Here is a 27,057-nt window from a genome sequence, read left to right on the forward strand (position 1 = left end):
GGTCATGGCCTCAGAGTTACACTTGGCCTAATCTTGCATTCCACAAGAGCTTCCGAGTGGAACAATTTTTGCATCTCCTGTGCTCAGAAAGAACAATGGTGACTATCACAGTCTTTCAGCCTCATGAATCTGATCGAATGAATATCATTGAGTTGGTAATTACATGTCACATTACTATGCAGCAACGTACAGTTATGAGGTGGGTTAAATCCATGGTGAACCTTATTATGAATATTGTTCTTAATTTTTTTAATGTCCTATTCCATGGTACTAATCTTCGAGGGAAGAAATGGGGGTTTATTAAATGTCTGCGCAGTCCTGAAGAAATTCAAACAGTGTTATCACTCCAGTGTTATCACACTACTTGTCACGCCTTTTCTTTACCAGGTATGAGTGAGAAGTCCCTGAGCCTAGAGGTCATTCAGGGAGATCCATCCTATCTAGATATCTCCTGGTTTTGATATATAGGATAGTCCTTCCAAATGGCAGGTCACTAATGAAATGCTTTCAGCACTGGCTTCTAGGGAAACATTCTGTCTCCCTACAGGTCACTCCATTAAGAAACAGGCAGTCACAGAACACATACAAATTACATTTGACAGATGGATTTCAGGTCGTAAAATTTACCAACTAAGTTAGGCTCATTATTTTTACCTTTAAGAAAAGAGAAGGCTTAATTGCGGCCCTACACAATATCATAATATACAGATTGCTCATAATTTTCAGCTGCAGGTACAATAACCCTCCCAACAGTGGTTTGAAGATTACAAAAAGATCTCTGTAGCTTCTTGACCCACTAAGTCTTAAAGTGGAAGAACAGTTGTGTCCTGCATCTGAAGGGATTAGCAAATTGAAAGGTTTCCTTGCAGACCTGTGACTCTGAAATCCCAGTAGACATGAAAATAAACAAGCACTTGCAAAGCCAATATGTCCAACGTTGGCGGTCAGTCTTTTGGTTTTGTCAATGCATGTCCTATTTTGACATGGCTTTTGTAAAACTTTACTGTTGCAGGAGCTGCCTGGCCCTCACCATTGTAACAATCATTGGCAAAATGCAAAAATATTATTTAGTCTCAGAAAGCACATTACCCCAGTAGTTTCTAGCATAAACAAAACTAGTTTGTGTGCCAAAATGCTCCTTGTGAAAGAGCAGATTGCAATCACTCACAATGAAGCCAGTCGATAGATGTATAGAGATAAAGATAAAATTTTAATTTAAAAAACTGTCTTGGTTAACCCCAGAGCTAATTAAGGCCTCAATTGTTAAAGGGAGTCACGAAAGTGCACCCATGCTATGTCTTTGCATTAGTGCAGATTTACATATGTCATAAATTCCCATGAATTTACAGAAACAGACCAAGAAATCATACTCCTAGAAAATGTTTGTGAACCGCATTTTAGCACAAGCAAATGTGCATGTGTAGATTTGCTCATGTGAAAATATGTTGAGAATTTAGAAGTTCACTTTCCCTCTTTTTCCCCAAACCTGGAAGAAATTTTACGTCAACCCTTTTCAGAAGTAAATTTCCAACCTTACTCAGTTTTGGAAAAGATTAGGGAAGAGCTTGTGAAAACCTATAAAACAAGTAGGTTTTCACTGACTCAAATTGGCATTCTAACCCTGGAAGTTTTGGTTACCACTGCCCCCCCGTCCCAGTATGTAGATCTGCAGAAAGGTGGCAAAATAAGGAAATTGCTAATATTCAAGCCCTACTACAGTATTGGCCCCTGGCATAGTCAGAGAGGCTATTATCAGAGGTCTTACATAATGAGATTGCGGCTATAACGTGTCACCACCTTACAAGGCACCAAAGGGACAAGTAGATTTTTATTTTTTATTTTTATCAGGACAAGTAGATTTATGAAGGAACATGTTCGATGGACAAGGATGTATTTTATTAAATTCCACACTCCTGCAGTTATTAAACTTGAAGAAAATAATCAAAACTCAGTTTAACAATCTGTTCTGACTATTTCCTGGATGAGATCAACTTGAACAAATTTCATTTTAGTTCTGTTCTTGAGCATGTTTAATTAATAATAAACATATAAGCTAATTTTGCTTCTGTCCAGAGAAAAAGAAAACTTTCTACATCATTCACAAATTCATTTCCCCAAAGATGTGTGAAGAAATTAAATTATGCTACCAGGTTTCATTTACAGGCTTGATCAGATTATGGTTTCTAAAGACAGATTATGAATAGCTACACCAAACACGGTCCAATCACATGATATCTAAATAATTGTGATTGAACTACCAACTGCGGCACACAGACCTTTGTTAATGTAAATGAGCCCAAAGCAATGGTCTATCACAGTGGTTCTTTATCTTTCGACTTCGGCGGTCCCCATTAAATCCCAACTAGAAACCAGGCATGCCAAAGCCATTTCAACTGATTGGGCCTCAACAATAACACACATAAAATACACAACCAAGTAAACATTGTATGAACTCAGTACATCTACTTTGCTCTGCAACTGTATGTTTAGATATAAGAGCAACTACTCACCGGTATAAAACACAGGACATATTCACAAATCAATAGGCAATCGTGAAATCAGAACTCTCGACAGAAGTGGTGCGACAGAAGTAACAGCTGGATTGACAATGGCATCGGAGAAACACAAGGCAGCTCGGTATGGACAGAGCCAGAGGCTGTGCATGGTCTTTGTGTCGCTTGGTGGCAAAGGCTGCGCTTGCATAGACACTAGAATGCCAGGTGTGCTCATGCCTGATTACATGCTGCCTACTGTGAAGTGGTACTCTGCCTACGTAAGTATCTCAGCTCTGCTGAAAACTGCAGGTTTGTCCACGTTCCAACACAAGAGGTGTGAAGGTGCTGGGAGTTTGTAAGTGCCTGACCAGGCAAAGAAGTGGATGGGACAGCGTGAAGGCAAGAAGTGCTTTTTGGGCAACCTGCCTGTGTATACATTCCTAGATCACTGAGAGGTTTCACACTGGCTCGCCAAGTGTGCAGACACATGATTTTCTAGAAAATCATAATCTATACAAAAGTTTTTTTTTTGTATGAAGGTGATTGCTAGTTCGGATCAGAGCTTGTCTGAATACAAACAGCGACTGTGTGCATTCACGCATGCTCCATCTGGAACTAGCAATAAGTCCCAGACTCCTGATGGCCACATGTTAACAACCGCTGGTATATCGCAACGAGATCTTAAGTGATGAGATTTCCAATTAGACAAGTTGTTTCTCTAATAACGGATGTTTAAAAACTTCAATCATACAACATGAAAATTAAAATGACATAAAAATAAGGTATGTTGGATAACACAAGTAAATCAGTAATAATCAGAAGATGTATGCCCCGATTTCTGAAAAATCTGAAATGCTCAAAAGCATGATTAATCAGAATGAATGCACTATTAAGAAAACTTTTGATAACATTATTTTTAACAGGGAATTAATTGATTTGCAATTTATAAATATCTACTCTTCGTCAACCTGAAATCACAACGTTTCAAGTTATGCACTCTGTGTTACACTGCAGAAAAAAATAGGAATACACAGGTAATGTCTGGAAAGTGCTTTCACGTCAATGAAGTAGCAATAAACATCGATTTGTTTGTAGTTTATACAAAAAACGAACTTCCTTCTGGGAAGCAGTACTCTTGATTAGTCATACATTTTCGAGTCGGTGGGGAAAATGACCTTATCTAATTACCTCACCTCTACAGAACAACTCTCCTGCTGGCAAAAGAAACCATTGTGAAACAAGGAACGAGTCACAACACTCTGAGTTATAAGGAACAGTGGACAGGGCTGTCTACGAACCATTACAAAGCACAAATAAATATTCGACATTTCTGGAAAGAATAAACTCAGTGGCATTAGGGAATCTGGAGCACTACACAGCAAATGCTGAAGGAAGCAATTGTACTAGTTAATAAACTAGTAAGTGTATTATGTTATTTGCTTCTGTTTTATTTGATATTTTTTGTTTTCCTTTTACTGCTCGTGCTTTGTAAATTTTCCATGTTTAATCCTTTGCTATTTTCAAGATGTTTCTCAAACACAATGTTGCTTCCCGTTATCAAGTAGAAATAGCAGTTACCATGTACCAAATAGCTATTGACGAGGGAGCCTAGCTGTCTGAAAGATGGAAATGTTTCTCACACAGACCTCCTGGTTCCACCTTTTGTTGTCATGAAATAACAAACACCAAATTAACCAATGGGATAAAAGAATGAGATATAAAATAGTTGGTGCTGTGTTCCTTAGAAGTTACAGAGGGAAAAACGATTTATACTTTTCCCCTGGAAATAAATAAAATGTACAAAGCTGTACAATTTAGTGGAGTTTTACGAGCTTCATGCAGGAGAGTTGCATCGCTTGACCTATTTATGGGGCTGTTTTATTTTATGTCATTTGCTTTAACTGGTTTATATTATGTGCGTACAGCACTATGGTACCCTTTGCGTAAGTTTACACCGAAATAATAATACGAGGGGTTGGCATGAAAAATTCACCCACATACACATATGAGCACAGGGCCACCCATTAACATTTGAATTAAATATAATAACTCACAGTTTAATAACCTAGCTTTTAAGATATAGTATGTGAGCACTATTTAGTGTTTGAAGGGCCAACATTGAATACATTTTTAGGGAGGCATTTCATTTGCATCAAAAATTAGGAGAATACAATTCTAAGACTGAAAGAAGTGTAGGGTTTTATGGATCGCACCAAGAAAATATTCAGATTTCTAGAAATTGGAGGGGAAAGTAAATTGAACCATTTTGTATTCTCCTTACACTATCCATGTGTGAAACTATTTAACCTTTAAGTTGGAATTCAAGTCTAATTACTTCATAAATACCAGTGTGTCTACATAGTCCATCACCTTTCTATTACAAAGAGGAAAACAATGGAAGACCTAAAGAGAAAAATGAGTCTTATTACACTGCCACAATACAGACTACCACAAACTGCTCTGTGCGACTCTTCGCAGCTATGAATTAACTTTTAAATGCAGTTGTAATTGAGTCATTTGTAATTCAGTTCTAGAAATACTACATTGAGTGGAGTTTTTAACAAATCTGGATTTCGTGATCATTATCCCCGGTGGTGCAAGAACCACATCAAATTTGAGACTGCACTCCCACCTACCACTGAGCAACCATTTGGGGCTTTCTTAATTGATCTTAGTGAATGGTATGGCCGTTGGTAAACAACTTGTTCAGGGCGATAATAAGCCCTCAAGTTGTAATGCTTCTACTGGTTTCTAGAGATTCCACCTTCAACAAGAGCTCGATTGCGGTTGATTCCTGGATTTGTATGATTTTCTTAAAGTCCAACTGTAAAATGCCAGAGGCTAGTCAATTTAGCATGGATCATGGAAGTCACCATGACCATTTGGGGAAGCCAGTTGTGGGTCATGCTTCTTCTGCAAGCGCACAAGACCATTCTAATTAACCACAAGTGCAGATTCTTGGAGCCGTAAATTATGAAAGCAAAGTTTCGGTTTTCACTTAAGCCTGTCCATCCTCATCATTCACTCGCTCTTCCATCTCAGGAAAAACATTTCAGGTGAACGCAATTAACAGGTTGCGTCTGCACTCCATGTTGGAATCTTGCCATTGTTCTTTCACCCTCTATCACCCTTAACAAACCTACACTTCCCATTTCCTTATAAAATAGCGGACAGACCTAAAGGCAAGCATTCAGAAAGTAGCAGCATTTTTACCTTTGGGGGGGGGAACAAAAAAACAGACAGTGCCTCAATCAAGACTCTGAATAAGCACTATAGCATTGAGAACTCTGCAACAGGAGAGGTAATGCTCTAATGTTCCCATTTCTGCCCTTAACCAGGAGAGAAAACATGGCAGGCTGTGTTACTCTAGGGTTCAGATATTTATTGAGCTTATCAGTCCTTCTGTGCCTACTACACCCAAGGACACAATCAATCTTCAGTGTACGCTTACATTTTCAAAGTTTAAAATACATTCCATGGAATGTACAGCTATTTAAGTAAACCAGGACACTTACAAGCCTCTCTCCAGAGAGCACCTCCAGCAGCTTGATGAGCATTCGTCCGTCACGGAGGTCTGTGTACAAGTCCGTAATTCTGCATGAGACGCGTGCCAAGTGCGAGTTGACCCATTTTGTGAAGGTCTTCTTTTGCACCGCCTCACGTTCATCTGTGGGGAAAAAATACAGGTTGAAGGTGTAAAATAAATTGGAATTGTTTAGCACTGCTTTTGAAACTCGCTGAACAGTTACAATGAGAGCAAAAACACAGTTAAAAGGAACACCATACACAAAACCAATAACAGTTACAAATAAGTAAAATAAATAAGACTATAAAACCACGTCATTTGGAAACCAAAAGTTGAATTTGATCTATTCGAGCATCATCTATTTAGAAAAATGTTTGAGCAACAAACAAGGATGTGTGACAGGCACAAGATGACATAAAACTTCTTGCTTTAGGTCTACCCATTCACTGTGCAACCTGTCACACCCCTTTCAAACCCCTTTCTTCCCAGCCCTCTTCCTCTTACAGACTTTTAACACACCTATCAATTATTTACATGCTCACCTTCCACTTCTTAACCATGTTGAAGGGGTTCTGCTGGATAAGACGAGTCCTATGACTAATCATCTTGTCTCCTATCCTTACAAGAGGTGGTGAGGCATGTATTAACCTCCGAACATTTCTGGACACCCAAACGTTCTCTGCAACTGCTGGTGTGTCTTTTATTGCAATTTATCTTACACTGCGCTCCAACAATCCCCTGTGACATACAGACTTATTTGACGCCAGAATATACTATAGAAACAAGGCTAAAAGAAGGACATGTAGAAATGGTAATCTGATGGAACTTATCCTAGAAAATTAGCTTGTACACTGTGCCAGGCTCTATCTTCATATCGATGTCTTTTTCAAACATGTATCTGGGGGCCTCAACGGGTCTGTTTTCTAAGAGGAAAAATATAGTCCATGCCCATAACCTGGGATTTTAGAAATAAGAAGAACCTGTTGCTCAAAAAAGGCCTTACTCCCATGACTGAGAAATGCAGGAAGAGGGAATTGATGGCGATGAAATGTCCTCCAAAACTAAGTTTGAGACCCTAAAAATCCAACAGGGCTATCAAAAAAACACACCAATATGGTACCATACAACAAAAAAGGACGACACACCTTAACCTTTCATGATTTTCCTTTGCCCCTTATGTGTCTGCTGCCTCAGATGAAACCTCTCTCACCAAGCCGGAAGACAAAATGGGTGGCGCCTACTTGGGCTGTTGTATATACTGTACTTAAAAATTGCACTACAATGGTCCCAGAGGAGATTGAAGTGTTTACATTTTTCAGCATGTCTAATACAAGAATATCTTTAGCTGCTACAAGAAAAGCCTTGTACTACTTAATCAGGCATTTCTCAGTCCTGTGCCAGTCCCTAGCCAAGATTGTGGACTTTCAACTTCTCTATGGTTATTACCTGACGTTATTCTTTCTCTCCAGTATTCCGTGAGGGTTTACGACCGTTGAGTTAAAGTGGTATGCGTACATGGCTCAATTAAATGCAGTGGCACCCTACAGAGTATAGCCCACCTGCATCACTAATAGTGACTTGTGCAAGACACCATGGTCTATAAGGACATTCTTGCAAACAAGCGGCATTAGCCTAGATACCTTGACTTCCTGCTCAGGTAAGAGACTAAATCTACATTAATAAAATCATTATCATTTTTATAAATTTAGAGGGCAATCAAACTGAACAAGTTATTTAGGGGAGGCCACCATCATCACTAGTTTTCTGATATGTTGTCCTTCCTAGAAAGGACACAAGACCTTCAAGTCCAGAAGGCAGCTACGTAACTGACTATCTTAATCAGATACCTCTCCTCTGAGGGATATCTGACAGGAATCTTTGCTCATCTGCTGTTTAACCATTTGTTTGACTCTTCTGTCCCCTTTGTAAATCTCTTGTTCTTCTTGGCATCTCTGTCACTCCTCGCTCCCTCGTACATACAGATTCATCTAACTTGCTACTTGCTTCATTCATTTCTTCTTTCTCGTTCGTAATCTTTCTTGTTTTCCGTTTGCATTGATCCGTCTACCTTGTCACTTGCTTTCTTCTTTTCACCTCCTCTGCTCCTTTCTCACAATTTAACTGTTCTCTGTAAATATATATTGCATTCTTTAACTACAGTTCTCTGTAAAGCACACGACTATCTCCCACTGCAGTGGCATTACAGAGGAATATGCAAATAAAATAAAAATATTTACAAAAAAAGATGCAGAGCTTATGTGTTCGTTCTTGTTTACCCTAAATCAGTGTGATATACCGGCAAGATGCACTGCATGCTACAGGGAGGGGAGTTCCATCCAGCGACACAAGGAGGATGGTCGTATTGTAGGGCGCACGGCCCATGGAAGGTACTTGCTTTGTAATATCACTGCTGCATTAGCTGGGAATTATTTTTATTCAAGTGATAATAAAAGTATACAGCAAAAAAGGTGCAGTGCTTACTGCCTTTGCAGGCTGGTGAAAGAGAAGACAATGTAAGCACTGAAGTGATGAGGCCTCTGAAATCTTCCTTGCTCTGCATCATTTTCAAAGGGCAGCAAGTTTGTGAAAGCCAGCAAAATCGATCACCGGCTTAAGGCCCCTCCCAAAGAGCTGCAGTTCACAGATTCAAACCCAGACAGGGTTTACTTGGATCAGTAATTATAACAAGAAAGCAGTTTGAAAAGTGTTCTAAGCCTGCCTTCATGACTCCTGACTGATAATTAAACAAAGACAAAAAGGGCAAAAAATTAAACCTGAAACATACGATTTTTAATAAAGTTCTGTTTACGGATTACGACCGGGCCTTTGGCAATCCTAAAACGTGAGCAAATGGCAGGTATTTTTTTATTTGGGAAAAGTGGCAACCTAGAGTAACATGGGACTGAGTAATAACCCGCATGCGTGTATTCAGATCACTATGTAAGACGTTCTACTTTAAATGCACTCTCAAATCTAACACACATTATATTATTCACAGAAATAGCAACAAAGGTAAACTCGAGATAACTGCTGTGGTATTCCGTCACAGGAACAGAAACGCCGCATTTCCATAACAACTTATGCTGGACCAATTCCTATTCTTGTGTAAAATGTCCTGCACGTTGGCCCCACCCTGCAAGAAACATTTTTAGATAATTACACATCGAATGTGAAAGGGAGGATATGGGTGGGGTCTATGTACAGAGGGCCTTAAAAACATCCTCTAGAGCAGCGGCGAAAGAGCATCATGCAGAGGGTAGGAGGCCGGAGGTTCACCCCAAACGGTGCACATGATAACACACAATCGAACTGTTATCTTCAACCCACAGCAGCACGTGCACTTCCTTGGCCGGAAGCACGCATGACAATGCCATCCGAGGGCGAGACTGGGCGCTCCAACGTACACTGCTCGGTTGTGGTTGCTCATTTATTTTTAAAGCTCTCTTATCCCGCAGCGTACAGTCCCTTTGATTATTTGACATGCATTTACAGAACCTGAGACAGCTGATCATTAGAATAATATATATACTTTTTATCTGGTACTATATGGTCGCCTGCCATGTAAGTCACGTGCACTCAATAAAACTGGAGTCTCGGATGATTCTGCGCTGTTGCCAGGCAACGGGTCTGAGCCCAGCGCGCGAAGAATCTCGCACTCGGGCACGAGCTCGTTTCCGTCACTACGCGAAGGTTGCTGAGAATTTCGCACGTGTGACACGAAAATCACGGCATGCTGTAGCGGGCCAGGCGGTGAATCATCGGCAGATGGCAAAATCAGCGCAGGCTGTGGCCCACCCATGCTGAGGAGGAAAGAGGCCTGCCAAGGCGTGGGAGAGCAGGAGGGAGGAGCTTCACAGGCACTGCTGGACGTGTGGTAATCTTAACTTCAGTCAGTGATTTACTACCATAGATTCTGTGACACACCGGAGTCTGCTTTCTGACTGATCTCCATCATCGGTAGTGTGGATGTGTCAACTCAGGGCCGCTGGAATTATGTGGCTGCAAAGGGGCCAAATTATGTGGCAGAGTTGTCTAAATTACGCTGCAGGAAAGGGCAAATAATGCGGTGTAATGCGACATTTTATGATAGTATTACTCCACTATTTTGTCATTTTTAGGGTAAAGCGCACAAGCGCTGTGGCCCCTGTTGTAATCCCTCTGTGGGTTTTTAACCACACCAATCACTTTCGTTGGTTCGTGGGCTTGCCTTTTTCATTAGTGAAAGGCATGCATACAGGTCATGCCTTTTCCGGTGTTTAGCCCTCCTCAAGCGCACCGGGCAACTACTGAAAACATACGAGGCTCCATGTTTTCTGTATGGTTTCTGGGCTACTTTTTATTTCGTAGGCAGGGCGATCTCACTGGGCAGTAATCAAGAGCTTTTTATGACTATCAGTTTTATTCTAATGTTTATCCTAGCGCTCCTTCCCAAATTTGTGCTTTTTTTTTATTTCTATGCAAAGGTGACACTGGACCGGTCTGTTTGTTCTCTCTGATTTGTCTCCTTCACGATCGAGCGTGGTGCTTTAAATCAGCTCCCTTATGTGAAATTGTATTACTTTTCATTTTCAGATTATGTAGCAAGAAAAGTCCGGTTAGGAGTTTACGCTGCTAATAGCTCTATCTAGAGCAAATGCGAGACCCATTGCATTGCAAATGCTTGTTTACATATGGTTACACTGTCTGGGAAAATTTTCAATTTTATTAGTACCAATTTAACACCAAAATAGAGCAATAAGCAAATGAAAGATGACAAGTCAACCTTTGCAAAGGTCCTTCCAGTTTGTAGAAATATGTGGCGCCATGCTTTTAGTAATTTTTAATTCGTTTGAGATAGAATTTATTTTGTTAAAATCTGCGGATTATGTATGAATTGATGAATTATGTGGCAAATGCAGCAAATTCATAATGATGTGAAAAAAAAGCAGTGGCTGCAGAATTGCATAATTCCTGTGGCCCTATGCATATGTTTGCTTGTACACGTACTGTGCAATGGTTGGTGTTGTTTGGTATGTGTCTTCATAGACTTTGATACTTATCATCAGGAAGTCCTGGTATGTGCACTGCTCAAACTGGTGTGTGTCAAAGCTAAACAAGAGGACGGTGCCTTATAGGAGTTCATCGCACCCCTTTAATCTGATGGATCTGTATTGGCTAGTGGTGGGATTACATCTGGCCAGAGGTACATACGAACATATACACGTACAACATTTATTCGTACATAAATCGCAATACATGACAATTTCTTGGAATTCTTTGTGAACTCCATGTTACTCCCATAAACTGCGATTTATAAATGCACAAAGTAGGATGTTCATGTTTGTGTAGGTTTACATATGCCACACAAGTGCATTTGTTAACTTTCCCCCTTCATCTGTTGGAGAACTGTACTTTTATCTGTGAAGAAACAATTTGAGGGGTGTTTGGAAGTGTTCAGGTCCCTTCCCCACCCTAATCATGGATTTACTCGGGTCTCTGACAAGAGTGATTCTGCAGCAAAAAGAGGGCTCGTTGGCTGATCTGGTAATAAAGTAGCATTACTACTCCTTATGTTCATTCTACGTGGTCTATGGAACTCTTGAGTCTGGATAGCTCGTATGAGGCGTCTGTTAGAATGGGCTTAAGGCAGTTTCTCCTGAATTCAAACATTTGGACTCTGGATCGAACATAAGTTTACAGCTACACTGAGTGGTCTGTAGACTTCTTTACCACATCAAGACAGTTGACCTCCATTTATTCTGCAACCGTATTAATCAAAAGACATTTTTTAGGGAAATGTTTGATGAGATGCCTTTTAGGATCCAGACCGGTATCGGGATGGGGGTGGGGGAGTGGTGGTGGTCTGTCTGTCCTTCCTTGAGAAAGTACAGTACATCTTGCTACTGGCAGGAGGGGTAAAAGGAGAGCAGCCAGTGTCACGCTGCTGGCCTTGCAGCCGCATTTACCTACTTAGAAGCTGAGTTTTGAAAGAGTTTACAAATTACGTACATACAGAGAAACATCTGTGTGGCGGCTGCACAGCAGCAATGGATAGCTTTCTCAGATTGTACACATCAGGGACAATAATGGCAAATTACACTAAATGCTGGTTTTTGATGTATATGGCACCATCGTTGCTTTTGACTGCAGTGACACAATTGGATTATGGACGCCTTTCCCATTAGATGGAAAACTTTGGCTACCTATGACTCAGTATTTAATTACAGGGTGTGTAGTTAAAGCAACACGTTCAGGTACAACTTTACTATTTAAGTTGGTTGGAGGTTGGCCTGAACACCGCCCAAGCATGTGCATAAAACACCAGACCTCCATCAATGTGTTAACAGGGAAGTAAGTGATAACTGAGTTTGGTTGCAACTCAAAACTTGTATCAATCAATCAATCAATCATAGTATTTATAAAGCGCGCTAAGTACCCGTCAGGGTTTCGAGGCGCTGAGGGGGGGGGGGGGGGGAGTGGGGGTGAAGTGCCTTGTGAGCGTGGGTCAGGAGTTTAAAGGTGATCCTCTTGTCTACCGGGAGCCAGTGGAGTTCCTTTAGGTGAGGGGAGATGTGACTTCAGCGGGGTATGTCGAGGATCAGTCGGGCGGAGGCATTTTGGATACGTTGGAGTCGTTTGATGGCATTGGTTGGGATGCCTGTGTAGAGTGCGTTGCCGTAGTCAAGTCTGCTGCTGACGAGGGCCTGGGTCACCGTCTTTCTGGTTTCTGTTGGAATCCACTTGAAGATTCTGCGGAGCATTCGAAGGGTGTTGAAACAGGAGGAGGAGACGGCGCTGACCTGTTTGGACATGGTGAGGGCGGAGTCCAGGATGAAGCCGAGGTTTCTTGCGTGGCTGGCAGGGGTGGGCGGGGTCCGAGGACGGAGGGCCACCATGAGTCGTTCCAGGCCGAGGGAGTGCGCCCGAGGATGAGGACTTCCGTCTTGTCGGAGTTGAGTTTCAGGCGACTGTTGTTCATCCAATCGGCGATGGATTTTAGTCCCTCGTGGAGGTTTGTTTTGGCGGTGAGCGGGTCTTTGGTCAGGGAGAGGACGAGCTGGGTGTCGTCGGCGTAGGAGATGATGCTGAGATGATGTTGGCGGGCCAGTTGAGCGAGGGGGGCCATGTAGACGTTGAACAACGTAGGGCTGAGGGAGGATCCTTGGGGGACGCCGCAGATGAGGTTGGTGGCTTTGGAGCGGAAAGGGGAGAGACGGACTCTCTGCGTTCTGTCGGAGAGGAAGGATGAGATCCAGTGGAGGGCTTTATCTTGGATGCCGGCTTCCTGGAGGCGGGTCAGTAGGGTGCGGTGGCAGACGGTGTCAAAGGCGGCTGATAGGTCGAGGAGGATGAGGGCTGAGGTTTTGCCGTTGTCCATTTGATGTCTGATGTCATCTGTGGCGGCGAGGAGAGCAGTCTCAGTGCTGTGGTTTCGTCTGAATCCGGATTGTGAGGGGTCCAGGATGGAATTGTCTTCGAGGAAGTGGGTGAGCTGAGTGTTGACGATCTTCTCGATGACTTTCGCTGGAAAAGGGAGGAGAGAGATCGGACGGAAGTTTTTGAGATCGTTGGGGTCGGCCTTGGGTATTTTGAGGAGGGGTTGGATTTCTGCGTGTTTCCAGCTGTCCGGGAAGGTGGCAGAAGTGAAGGAGAGGTTGATGATCTTGCGGAGTTTGGGGGCGATGGTGGCGTTGGCTGAGTTGAACACATGATGGGGGCAGGGGTCCGTGGGGGAGCCTGAGTGGATGGTGTTCATGGTTGTTATGGTTTCTGCCTCGTCCACGTGGGTCCAGGCGGTGAGGCGGCAGTCGCGGGAGGAGACGTCAGGGGTGGGGTCTGGCGGTGGACCGGTGTTGAAGCTGTCGTGGATGGTAGCGATTTTCTGGTGGAAGAGGGTGGAGAGGTCGTCGCAGAGTTTCTGGGAGGGCGGGATGTCGTTGGAGTTGGCTTTTGGATTGGAGAGTTCCTTCACGATGCCGAAGAGTTCTTTGCAGTCGTGGGCGTTGTTGTTGATGCGTTCGGTGAAGTGGGCGCGCTTGGCGATGCGGATCCGTTGGTGGTGTTCGCGGTTGGCGTTTTTGAGGGCGGCGAGGTTGTCGGGTGTGCGTTCTTGGAGCAGAGTTCTATCCTTCCTGGCATCCATACTAATAGGCGACACATCTGACTTGTCACTGTAGGGTAAGCCAGCTTTGAGGACACAGGCTTCCACAAGTCAGCAACACGTGGCATCGAGAAGGTGTAGAGTTGGGTGGAAGAACACTTCCGTCTAGGGTAGTGAACAATTCTTTTTAGGTTTCACAAATCACAAGCCAGTGCAGGAGGTTGCACTTTTACCCCCACCTCCCATCACTTTCTCTTTCTCACTCAATACATCATCAACATGCCTCTCTCTTCAATACATCTTCTTCATGGAAACACTGAAAAATGGATGGCACAGCAGGTACGTCCCAACACGCTAACTGCACTGCCCAATCTTGAGACACATACTATGTGTGGTTCCAATTTAACTATTTATTTCACAGAACGTTTCGAGTCTATCCACGTTTTTCAATTTAATATTTCTTTAATTACTGCATTTTAGAGACTGTTATGTGCAATTTATGGATCACTGTCCTTATTCTATTTCCTGTATTGAACTGCAGTTACAGGATGTACACTTTTGCTGAATAATAGTTTAACTGCCCTAATGTCTCTTATTGCCTTTGCCTTCGCTCCTCCAATGTAAACAAGTGGACTCCTGAGCCTAAATTACTGGACTTCAGTTTGTGCACCCATTTATTAGCGGCTTTAAAAATCACCTCCTTTCAGTACTTACTTTTCTGAAGATGCGGCTTCAAGAATTTGACCGAATGCTCCTGAAGTGTGTCGCCAGATATGTGCACAGGGTAATTAATGCTTCATAGCGGTGCCCTGCCGGGGCGTGTGCTGGTGTGCTTTGATGGAATGAATAGTGGTGCACGTGCAATGCTTAATGCATGAAACAAGCAGGCGTTTTGAACCAAGCATTAGACTGCAAATGGGGCCAACGGGTGGAGGATGCCCAATTACAAAGTGTGTTGTGGGTGATGTATTTGTTATGACATGCTACAAATAAAAACATAAAATCCAGTACAGAAAAGTGTATGCGGTGTGATCAGATATAAAAACTCGACCACAGATGCCACATATTTTGGCATAGACGATGTGATCGGTGCAACTACAAGTGGACATGCAGCTTCCGAAGTAAATGTGAGGCTGTGACAGAAAACGCAAAAGATAGGCATGTTAGAACCCGATGAAAAGGAGAATAATGTGGTTCCAGAGAACTGGGACTTCGTGTAATGAAAGCTTTGGTAGAGCCACCCATGGATCGGGGTTATTTCCTTGCAGAGATAGGTATAGTGCAATAGCGAGAGCCGGTTGCCTGTCGTAAAAGCAGCCGTAAAGCTTAGGTCTGCTAGGCAGAAACCCTGTGAGAAGGGTGGGCTCGAGGAAGCGACTGATCTGCCTTCAAACTATGACAGGCTTCTTGCTAATGTGCAGCCAAGAGGTACGTTTAATCCAGTCACATCTGTTGAATGGATAGGTGGACGCACAGAAATAAAGGGCATGTCACTAAGCCTGCTCGGATGGTCATGTGTGAGTGGTGAATTTTAGTATGTTGGCTGTGCAGAAGAGTAGTTCGTTCTTGAACTTCTGTCACTTAAAGGAGCCTTGCAGAAAATCACACTGTGGGCTTACCAATAGGGACCTTGCAGCCTGCACATTACTTACCATTTCTTTGCTTTTCTGTCACTCTTATTTGCTTGCTTTCTACTGGATGGTTTTCTTTGTTACAACCGGGCCATATGTGTTTCTCCTTCCCATGAAGCAAAGCCTTTTTACCATCTCTTTGTTGGACTGCCTTCTATGCCTGATCACTTTTAAAGAACTACTTTTTTCTTTTTGGTTAGGCACTCCATAAAAGTGCACGTGTTTTCCTGCTGTCTCTCGTGTGCTTTTCTCCTCCACCCTTCTACCTTGTACTCTATTGCCTGTGTGCTTCTCCCTCGACATTGCTTTCTTTCACCTGTGTTATGTCCTAAGTGTTGCTTCTCCCTTACCGCCTCCCTTAACCCAATCACCTGTTTTCAATTTGTTTTAATTGCTTTCACACTTTACAAGAGAGCTTTTCTGATACTTTTGAATTGTACCCACCCACAATCTTACAGGAAAAGAGCTATTTGCTTTGCTAATGCTTGTTTTAAATAAGTGCAGTTATTTGTCAGTCGTGAACCTACAGCTAGGAACCTTTTGAGGGCCAGGTGTATGAAGACAGTGTGAATATTTCCACCTGCAGGCAAAAGGTCAAGTGGCACTACAAGGTGTAATGCTGGCCACGATTCATGGCTACGTATCTCACGTAGGCTAAGTGCACGTATGAAAACTATATTGCAGCCAAGTAGGGAGCAATTTTGTGCTGAGCTTCACCATGATGGGTACCATCAGGTTGAAGTTCCATGGGAGTCATCAGCTCCACATTATTACTCCTTAGTGGGCTATTTGGCTACTGATTGATGGCAGTTCAAAGCATGGGTTCCCAACTTTTAAATGGATCTGGGTGACTGCAGCCAGTAGATTTTTTTTTCTTTGCATAAGGCTCAGCTTGTTTACTTCCAGTCATAGGGTAGGAGTGCATTGATGAGTGATGTCAGTATGTATTATTTATATTTGGATGTCATCTGATGGAGGGTGTGAGTGGCATTTCACATCAGTGTGGTTTAGGCCATGTGACAGCCAGTTCGTGTGACTTTTTCAACTGCAAAGGTTGGGGGGGGGGGGGGTACTGCACATGGTGAGTTTCCTGTGTTGTTGCACAGGGGGTGGTGCAAAGTTGTGTTCGACAAAGGAGGGCCTTTCATGTGTTGATGTTTAAATTATGCCGTATGCAGTTAGCTGAATGAGGGTATGGAGTCTGTGAAACTGTCATTGGTAGGCTATGAGGTGTGTGATAGTTCATGGTCAAGACCATGAGAGAACTACCTACATGTAGTCATTTCACTCACAAATTAGTTTTGAAGAACAATTACTTTCACACGAATTTCAATTTCAGTTTAAGTGCATAATTAATAAAACGGTTGCACTAATCAATGAACCGAATATATACATAAAAACAATTGAATTCAGAAGAAAAACTGCAGGTGCAAAACAGAGAAAAGTAAAATATGGTCTGTAATAATGTAATCAATTTCAGTCTCTTATGTTCATTTGCGGCATCTGCTTGCATTTAGTGTGGTGCTCTGTCACTAACACATGTCGCACTATGGAACAAGCTGCACTGTGCATAGATGGGAAGAAACGTGGCTTTCCGGATGACAGTGTGTTGGTGCAGGTTGTTTAACCAGGAGTGTGAAATTTTGGAAGCATGGAATGGAGCTGTGGCAATCATAGAAGGGGTCCCAGTGGAGGTGGCATGCATATCTCGCAAATATATAGGAAAGTCCAGACTCTACCAGTGTGTCCTTTGTGGGTATTAGTAAGACTAGGAACCACAATATTGCCTATGAACTATCCCCGACATCGCCACTCCCTTCTCGACATCGGGTGAGTTAACTACAATTATAAAAATCATGTCTGCTGCTTTCCAGAATAGCATGTGAAAACAGACCACAGGAGTAGCAGGTGGAAACAGGACACAGAAACTGTACAAAAGCAGGATTAAAAAAAACAAAAAAACATTTTTTAGACATTGTTAACTTCTCCCACAAACATCCTCCTTGCACCTATGCCCAGTATCAGGCACTTACCTGCAAATATTCAGTGACTGGATTGAACCTAACCAAATCAAGGAACCAGGTTGAATTCAACAAAATGCATTAAATCCATGTCGAATTTTTAGAGAAGGAAGTTTACACGTGGTTGAGCTTTTGGCAGTTTATTTCTTAGACTACGCAAAATATATTCAACAGTGTTTTCACAGGGGACCAACGCTTGCCTTCGCAGTGATGCCTCGATATAGAAAGCTGGGGGGCCTAAAAATAGTCGTATCCAACGTTCAGGATGCTGGGAGGAAGGCGGCGGCCCAACTGGCCATCCGTTTATCTATCGAGGAATTCGCGCACGTGCGTACACACAGACACGTGACATTTGCACACAAAGGCAGGAAGGCGCAAGAAGCATCGGCGTTCTTTAATGGTTTGTGCGTATGTTATTTAATCTTTAAAGCTTCCTAGAATTCTTACCTCACAAAAACACAGGTCAGGAGTGCGCTGCCGCACACCGAAGGCAGAATTCTTCAAAGCCACTGAGGGCCGTGTGCCACCTAGTCTTTTGGGGTACTACGGAATGCAGAGTTTGTATGTGCTTATTTTTAAACAAATGCACAGATATAAGCAAGAACTCATACAAAGGCAAGGCATATATATATATTTTTTTTTTTAACTAACATTTTGAAAGTGCCATAGATCAAGGGACCGAATGGTGGGGCCACTAGAACTGTGCATTTTGTGGGGCCGCGGCGTTTTAAGTATAGCTATGGATTGCTCAAATTTGCCACAAGACATAATCTGCTACATTATCCTGCCCATTTTAACACAAAAAACACGTTCCTAGTTGAAATGGATCTAAAGTTAATAAAAATGCTGCAATGTCCTGCAGAGCAAGGTAAGCCCCTTTTCAAAGGTTGGTCATTGAATAGCTATATTTGGGTGTAACCAAACAGTATTGCCAAGTGTAAAAATCACAAAATAATGAATTCTATCACAAAAAGTGCGGCATTATGCCGCATAATTTGCCTTTTCTTTCTGCATTATTTAGTCACCCCCTGATGCATAATTCCACTGCCATGCCCGAGGGTTGAAAATTGCTGTAAAACATCGATTATTTGCTAAGCATGTTTTCAAGGATCAAAAGAAGGCACTTCTTTGTTGATTCTTTTGTGCATTCTCGAACTGTGTATGCTATTGAAATCGCAATTAGAATGCACAAATACTGTTTGAGATTCATGATTTATTAAAATTTCAGACCTAAATTTCCACATTTTATCAACATAAACTCACAAATATGGTGGTTTTTCTACACCTGCAAGTGTAAGATTAAGAATATCTGCATTCCAAGAGAAATACACATTGGTGGCCGCTGGGAATGCGGTGAAGACCTCCCAATGTCATAACTTTGTGGCTATTGACAAAACATCAGATCTTTTATTTTCATCCCAGTAGAACATGCAAATTGTAGAGTAAGGTGTGGATGGGTCAGAAAAGTTCGCCTACACCCAATACTTTCTCAGAACATGGAAATATATTTATTCAAAGTGGAGAAAAATAAATAAATGTACAGATGCAATTAAGCCACACTTTTATATGTCGACTGTCTCTAACAATATTTCTCAAACGTAAATTAAAGGCTATCTTTGAGCAACACAAAAGGATGATGGACAGAGTGCTGAACAATGCAAACACTCACCCCAAGTAAGAGATCTGCGTTTAATCCATCATTCTTTTGCTCACCATGCCATCCCAGTTTAGACCCAGCCATATGCAAATCAGTCTTTACCCTGTTCCTCATGGGAACAGTTCAGCCCGAACTGCCAGGCCAGGTTCTCCCTGGACCAGAAACAAGCATCCTGGGACCGGTTTCTTGGGTATTGCCCTTCAAAAGCTAGGCTAGCTTAAATCCAGTTGCACAGTGAGTACAGGACCCACGTCTCGGCATACCCTTCCCACTTAAGGCAACTTTAGCAACACAAAAGGATGATGGACTGAGTGCTGAACAATGCAAACACTCACCACCCTCTCAAAGATCTGGGTTTAATCCATCGTTCTTTTGCTCACCATGCCACCCCAGTTTAGACCCAGCCATATGCAAATCAGTCCTGACCATGTTCCTCATGGGGAAAGTCCAGCCCAAACTGCCAGGCCAGGTCCTCCCTAGACCGGAAACAAGCATCCTGGGACCGGTTTCAGTGTATCACCCTTCATCAGCCAGGCTAGTTTGAATCCAGTGGCACAGTGAGCACGGGACCAATGTCTGGGCATACCCTTTCCACTTAGGGCAACTTTAGCAACACAAAAGAATGATGAACGGAGTGATGAACAATGCAAACACTCACCTCCAGTTACAGGGTTTAATCCATCGTTCTTGAGATGTTTGAATATGATGACAATCATGATTCTTTTTAGAAAAGAATGAGAAGTATAGAGGCAGGAGTAAAATAAATCTGGTGAATAAAGCAATGTCGATGTTAAACTCTTAATTTTAGACACTATGAAATTGTAGAGACTAATTCTTGTATATTTTCAGTAATATCTTGTGGAAGAAAAAATCTGTATACTAATAAACTTGTCCTGAAGAAGGTGGGGTGAACCAACTGAAAAACCACCGAAATGCTACCTTCGACAGTTTCTTAGAGTGTATATGAGAGATAAAGTTCAAAGTGATAGCATTTTAGAGTGTATATGAGGAAGGAAGTTTTAAGTGTTGATACAAATGCTTCTAATGTAATAGATGACACATTTCAATCATATGTGAAAGGAATGTGAAGTAGTATATATTGCTGAGGGTGCATTGTGTATTTATTGAAACAATTATATAAAAATAAAAAGGAATGAAAAAGTAAGAACACATTGTGGTCTAATAAGGGTATTTTATTTGAAATAGGGTTTCAATACGGGTACAAGTTAGTCATCAGTCACCTTTTATAATATAGGTGTGCCAGCAATATCTTTTAAGTTTATTGGTTTTATAATAATTCCCAAATTGATTTTTTTGTGTGTGTGTGTATCTTTGCCACATCACACTGGGGAGAACACAGTGGCCAACTAGATAGCCAGTCGCATGAGTGTTCAGTAATGGGAGGCTGGAAGGGAGATACAGCAGTCTAATTCACAGGTGAAGAGTGGTAGACTAACCTGGCATCAAACCAATCCTGTTTTTAGTCTGTGTATAGCCTGTGAAGGGGCTGGGTCTCCTGCTCCCCCACGGTCAAACACTATGTGGGTGACAGTAGCAGGGGAGGCCAATGCTGATTGCTGGCTGTGGGCTGCCCTGGATGTAAGTAGATGATAGAGCGGCAGCACAATCCCCCTCTGGTGGTATGGTGGTAGCGGACGCACAGGTACGCTGTCGTTGCAGTGCAAATTCACTAGGAGGCAAGATGTGGGCTCTGGATTCCACACGGCAGTGGCGAGCAAGGCGCAAGCCTCTCCAAGGTAGCGGAGACTCAAAAAGGAGAAGGTAGGCTCTGGGCAGGGCAATTTGAAAGAGGTGAAGGGCAAGCAAAAAGGAACAGGTACTCCCTGAGAAGTACAGCAAAAGATGAGGAGAAGACCCTGCAGAGTACAGGCAAACAGACTCGCAAGCCCATTTAAATCAGGGTTAGGAATGGAGGGAAGAAGGGGGCGAGTGTGGATATCCTGTACAGTATCCTCCCACCTAAGAAAGATCTGCACACCTCAAGTGTAAAACCAGTCCCCACTCACGCTAGGCATCCAGAGAAGCAAAGGAGTAGGGGTTTCTTGCAAAAGCATCAGCTAATAAAAGCAACTCCTTCCTTGAGGACCTTTTTTAAGATCCTCCCCAAAGCCAACATCCCAGGGGAGCAGGAGGGATGCATAATTAGGTACTAGTGAGAAGCAGAAGCTCAGTGAACTAAAAAAATAAGACATCACGGCACTCAGCATAGTATCCCTCGGGCGGGGGCAAAAGTCAACACTCTCCATCCAAAGTTGTGAAGATGGATGGACCCGCTGATATTGATAGGTATCCGGATCAGGTACTAGAAGAGACTGCACAATATTATTGGAAGGGATCACGTAGACCGGCCCCCAGATATCTGCAGTTCGGGGAATTCAACTGAAAATATGTTGCAGTCTCTGGCAGTGGAGGTTAAAACTGGATTTTCCACTTCTGAAATTAATCAGGGGGTGCGCCAAGGAGTCTGTAAAAGCTTGATGAAAAAGCTCGATTCTTTGGCATTAAGAAAGCAGGTCCTAGAGGAAATCCTGTCGGACCTAAAAGCCTCAATTGCAACTGACACAGAGAAGATTTGAGTTATAAAACGCAGAGAGAGCTTTAGGAAAATCTTGAGACAGCAGAGAACGGCGCAAGAAGAAATAACTTAAGAATCCTGAATGTACCACAGGGGGCTGAAAGGGAGGATATTAAAATGTTCACTGTGGCTCTACTCAAGGCAGGAGGAGTATTGGAAGATTCGGAGGAAGACCTAGCCAGAGACATCCAAAAGGTGCACCGGGACCCATTCAGGAAACACCCTAGCAGAAGTCAGCCAAGAAAGAGCTTGGTGAACTTCCTCACATACTCTACAAAAGAGTGGATCTTTGCCAGAGTGTTGAAAAAGAAATTCTTGAAAAGAAATGGGTTCACAGTTGAGGTCAGGTCTGAGCTTTCTCGAACCACCCTGAACAGACAGTGGGAGCTGGGGAAGCGATTAGAGGAATTCAAGAAGTTAGGTGCCACAGCCCAATTGAGATTTCCTACTACATTAAGAGTAATGCACAACAATAAAGAGCATAACATAAGGGACCATAAGGAAGCAGATGAGTTGATTGATAAAGAAGGGAAGCCTTGGATTAGATTAGTTTACATGTTATTCTGTTTAGTATATTACAGCACGATTAAGGGGTTAATATTATATGGGAGTCATTAGGGGTCATTCTGTTTGATATCTTTCTTCTTTAGTTTCATTCTTCTCTTTTCTTTTTTTGTTGTTTTACATATCCCAACAAGCATTCAGAGGTCTTCTTTGGGCCATGAGAAAGCATGGGAGGGTTCTCCAGGGGTGGAGTCAGGAGTGAGGGGCTGGAGGGCATAAGGAGAAAAATAGGGGGAAAGAAGTTCTTAGACATTATTAAAAAAACTAAAAACAAAAAAACAGATGTGCAGATGACAGCTCAGTTTAACAGTATAGCTAATTATAGGTGGATTTTAGAATCGGGTCATGATAGCACCAATTCAAATCCTATCATGGAATGTTAAAAAGCCTAAGACGGATAGGCAAAGTGCAAGATTATTTCAGTATCTAAGGACTCAACAGATCAAATCATCGTTTTACAAGAAACTAATTCCTAGAAACGAATATTTGATTAAACAGAAATGCTTAGACAAGTAGTCTGTACCGATCAAAATTGAAATAACGAAAGGGGTAAGATATTTTAAAAAAACAACAGGCAGAGGCAGCATTAGTAGAGAATGAGACGGATAAGATGGACAGATGGGCTATTGCTAGTCTACATCTGTATGACAAAAGATACACCTTGGTGGTATGTTACAGGCCCAACATAAAGGATACTGAACACTTTAAGGCAGTCTTTAAAAAATTACTGGGAAGTCTCTGCTCGAGTTATCATGGCTAGAAATTTTAATATCATCAAGGATAATAACTTAGTTAGGCTGAATAATAGCAAGGCTTAAACGTCTCCTAAAATGCAAATATATCTCAAGAATATGATGAGTCAGCTAGGTCTGTGGGAGATTTGGAGAATAAGATCTGGGAAGGACTGGGGATACACATTTCATAGTAAAAAATATGGCCATTCATCCTGGATAGGTTTTGTTCTAGCTGATCAAGGCATAAGCGAGGACATCAAGGAAGTTAAGCATACAACAGCTTACCTCTCTGATTATGCAATGGTTATTTTAGAAATTAGACCTATTGATTGACAAGAATGAAAGAGGAAGACCCTAGACCAGCAGTTCGCAACCTGTGGCCCGGGACCTCTGGGGGTCCACAAAGCCTCATCAGGGGGTCCATGACTGGTTAGAAAATTACAATATTAACAAATTAGGTCCCCAGCTTCATTGGGGGTCCCGGATTCCGATAATGATTCAGTGGGGGTCCACAGGTTCCTGTACTGATAAAGCAGGGGCCCACAGAAGTCAAAAGGTTGGGAACCACTGCCCTGGACCATACTCTTCTGTTAGATCAGGTCATTGATAATGGGAACAAAGAAATGTATTAACATAAATGTAGGACTAGCCCCTTGACTGTAGTATAGGATGCATTTAAGGAGTTAATGAGGGGGAAGTTAATCAGTTTAGCCGCCCAGAAGAACAAGAAATACAGAAGAGAGATTGAGTTAGTAGAGGAAGAGATGTGCCTACTAGAGAACCAACTATTGGGTCAGCAGTAGGCAGTCAACAATAAAGTATAATTTCAGAGAGAACTGCAGGAGAGGAAGTATCAGCTCTTAATAATATTGGAGACAAAGGTAGAAGCTAGATTGGAGGCAAGTAAGATGGCAAGTAAGATACACAAGCAAATATTTCACTTTTGAAAAGTTGCAAAGAGTCTTAATCCAGAGGGATCAATGTTTGTCTCTTTTTAACACACAGTACCTGGGATGCGTCAAAAACAAAGATGATGCGGGGTCCAGAGAAAGTGAGTCGCCGGAAAACAAAGTGAGGTGTCAGTACCTTACTGCACAGGAGAGGTGATGCGTCAGCTCCCTACTGGCAGGTGAGGTGATGCATTGGTTCTCTCCCTGCAGGAAAGGGGATATGTTGGTTTCTTACTGGCAGGGGAGGCGACGTGTAGGTTCACTCCCCGCAGGATAAATGATGCGTTGGTTTCTGGTCTCGCAGCCTCGGTTTCTTGTGCAGTGTGAGGTCAATGCGAAAATGACGCCCAGGGACAGATACGTGGGAAAATCCAGACACACTGTGATGATTGAGCAGTGGTAGAACAGGTTCTGCGTCGATCCTACAGGCGCTGCGTCGATTCTTCTACCGCAAGACAGACGCTGCATCGATTCTTCTGCCACTGTCAGTTTTCAGCCACTGCGACCCAACAGGTTGATTTCCTTCCTCAGGACACAAGTGTCCACTCCCCAGGGCTCAGGGACTGGATTTGATAACACTTTGCAAATCAGGATTCTCAGCAGAGGAGCCCAGGCACAGGTAGTCCCGGAGACTTCTAACAGGAGGCAAGCTCCATTCATGCCCTTGGAGAACCTTGGGAAGTATGATGTAGAAATCAAAGTCCAAAGGCAGAAGCAGCTAGCAGCAGGCCAGCACAACGAAGCAACAGGAAGAGTGGCAGTTCCTCCTACAGCATCCAGCTCTTCTCCCTGGCAAAATGTCCTCAGTCCAGAAGTGTTCTGAAGTTATGGTGTCAGAGGCCCAATACTTATCATTTTTGCCTTTGAAGTAGTCCTTGACAAGACCCTTCCTTTCCTGCTCTGGCCCTAGACACACTCCAAGGGGTTGGAAACTGCTTTATGTAAGGACAGGCCCAGCCCTAGTGAGGTCCATGTGTCGGCTCCTCCCACCACTCAACCCCAGGAAGACCCATCAGGATATGCAGGACACACCTCAGCTCCATTAGTGTGACTGTCTGGGGTGAAATCACAAACCGCCCACTGTCATCCTGACTCAGACGTGTTTTCCAGAGCCAGGCAGAGGCACAGAATGGTTAAGAAAGAAAATGCCCACCTTCTAAAAATGGCATTATCAAAATTACAATTTAAAAACTAACTTCACCAAAAGGTGTATTTTTAAATTGTGAGTTCAGAGACCCCAAACTCCATTTCTTCATCTGCTCCATCTGCTTTCAGTGGGAAATTACACTTAAAAGAAATTCAAGGCAATCTCTGTATTACTCTATGGCAGTGGTTCCACACCTTTTGACTTCTGTGGGCCCCCAAAATTATTACATTTACTAAGCATTCACGGACCTCCTGAGGAGACTTTGTGGACCACAGGTTGGGAACCACTGCTCTATAGGAACAACAGTCCTTGCAATAGTGAAAAACAAACGTAGCAGTATTTCACAATCAGGACATGTAAAACACATCAGTACACGTCCTACCTTTTAAATACACTGCACCATGCCCATGGGGCTGCCTTGGGTCTACCTTAGGTGTGACTTACATGTAGTAAAAGGGAAGGTTTGGGCCTGGCAAGTAGATGCACTTGCCAGGTTGAACTGGCAGTTAAAACTGCCCACACAGACACTGCCGTGGCAGGTCTGAGCCATGTTTACAGGGCTACTCATGTGGGTGGCACAATCAGTGCTGCAGGCTCACTATTAGCATTAGATAAACCAATTACCAATACAATTTGGACAGAAAGCACTTGCACTTTAGCACTGGCAAGCAGTGGTAAAGTGCCCTGAGTCCTAAAACCAGCAAAAACTAAATCCAGCTTAGGATTGAAAACAGGAGGTCGGAAGCAAAATGTTTGGGGATAACCCTGCAAAAAGGGCCATTACCAACACAACCCTTACATTATATACCTTTGGGGAGTACTTTCGGAGAGTAATTCAGTTGATCTATTCAAACCCCTCTGGCAGAGTTCTCATAAAGGGTAGATTAACACCAGAGTTCAAAATTATAAGAGGAAGGCGGCAGGGATGTCCCCTTTCCCAGCGGCTGTTTAATTTATACAACGAGCCACTGGCAATGAAGTTGAGGAGAAAGAGTATGATAAGACCTTTTAAATATGATGTGTGGAGAAAAAAGGTCACACTGCAGGGCTCCAAAAATCTACTCCATTTGCATTCACAAGTTTTATTCACATTGGCAAGTTTTATTTTATGAAGTCAAGCTATTTTTAGATTCCACTTGACCCTTCTGGGGAGTGGACAAAGAACAGGTGTTCTATTCAGTCAAAAACTGAATTAGCAATTAAGATGCCTTTAAATCTTATTCTTGTGGCATTTGCTCTGTGTTCAGAGACAGGGGTCAAATGTCATTTTGTCTTCTTGCTATGGAAATACTTTTCAATGTGACTGCAGAGTTCCAGGATTTTGTAAGGTGAACTGTCTGACCTATGTGAAGTGAAAGGCTTTTGGTATCAGCTTTTTCCTAACACACAACATTTATATAACTAAGTCAACTTTACAAACATTTCAAAATATATTTCAAGTAGCTCTGAAAGACCATTTTTTGTACTTCTGTGTGATGAAAAAAATATTTTAATAGGGTGAAAAAAGTCAGAATACTTTACTTGGTGATGTACAAATGATAAATGTTTTCTAAAACCCAATTTTCGCAGATTGTTAATACATTATATAGTTTCATCAGTAAAGCTGCAAATTAGTGGAAAGGTTTTTGGACCTTTCTTGGAAATTTACTGTCCATA

General features: G+C 42.6%; 1 protein-coding gene across 4 annotated transcripts in view; it reads right to left on the minus strand.

Annotated features, from left to right (window-relative positions):
• The window catches only part of SPTBN1 (spectrin beta, non-erythrocytic 1), a 502,311-nt gene that overhangs the window by 259,856 nt on the left and 215,398 nt on the right, over window positions 1-27,057 (minus strand). For all 4 annotated transcript variants that reach the window (XM_069234188.1, XM_069234189.1, XM_069234190.1 and 1 more), the window contains one exon: window positions 6,011-6,162. In XM_069234188.1, coding sequence (XP_069090289.1) covers window positions 6,011-6,162 — 152 coding nt within the window. The remainder of the gene's footprint in view (window positions 1-6,010; window positions 6,163-27,057) is intronic.

Source organism: Pleurodeles waltl, chromosome 5, assembly GCF_031143425.1.
Source record: "Pleurodeles waltl isolate 20211129_DDA chromosome 5, aPleWal1.hap1.20221129, whole genome shotgun sequence".
NCBI lineage: Eukaryota > Metazoa > Chordata > Amphibia > Caudata > Salamandridae > Pleurodeles > Pleurodeles waltl.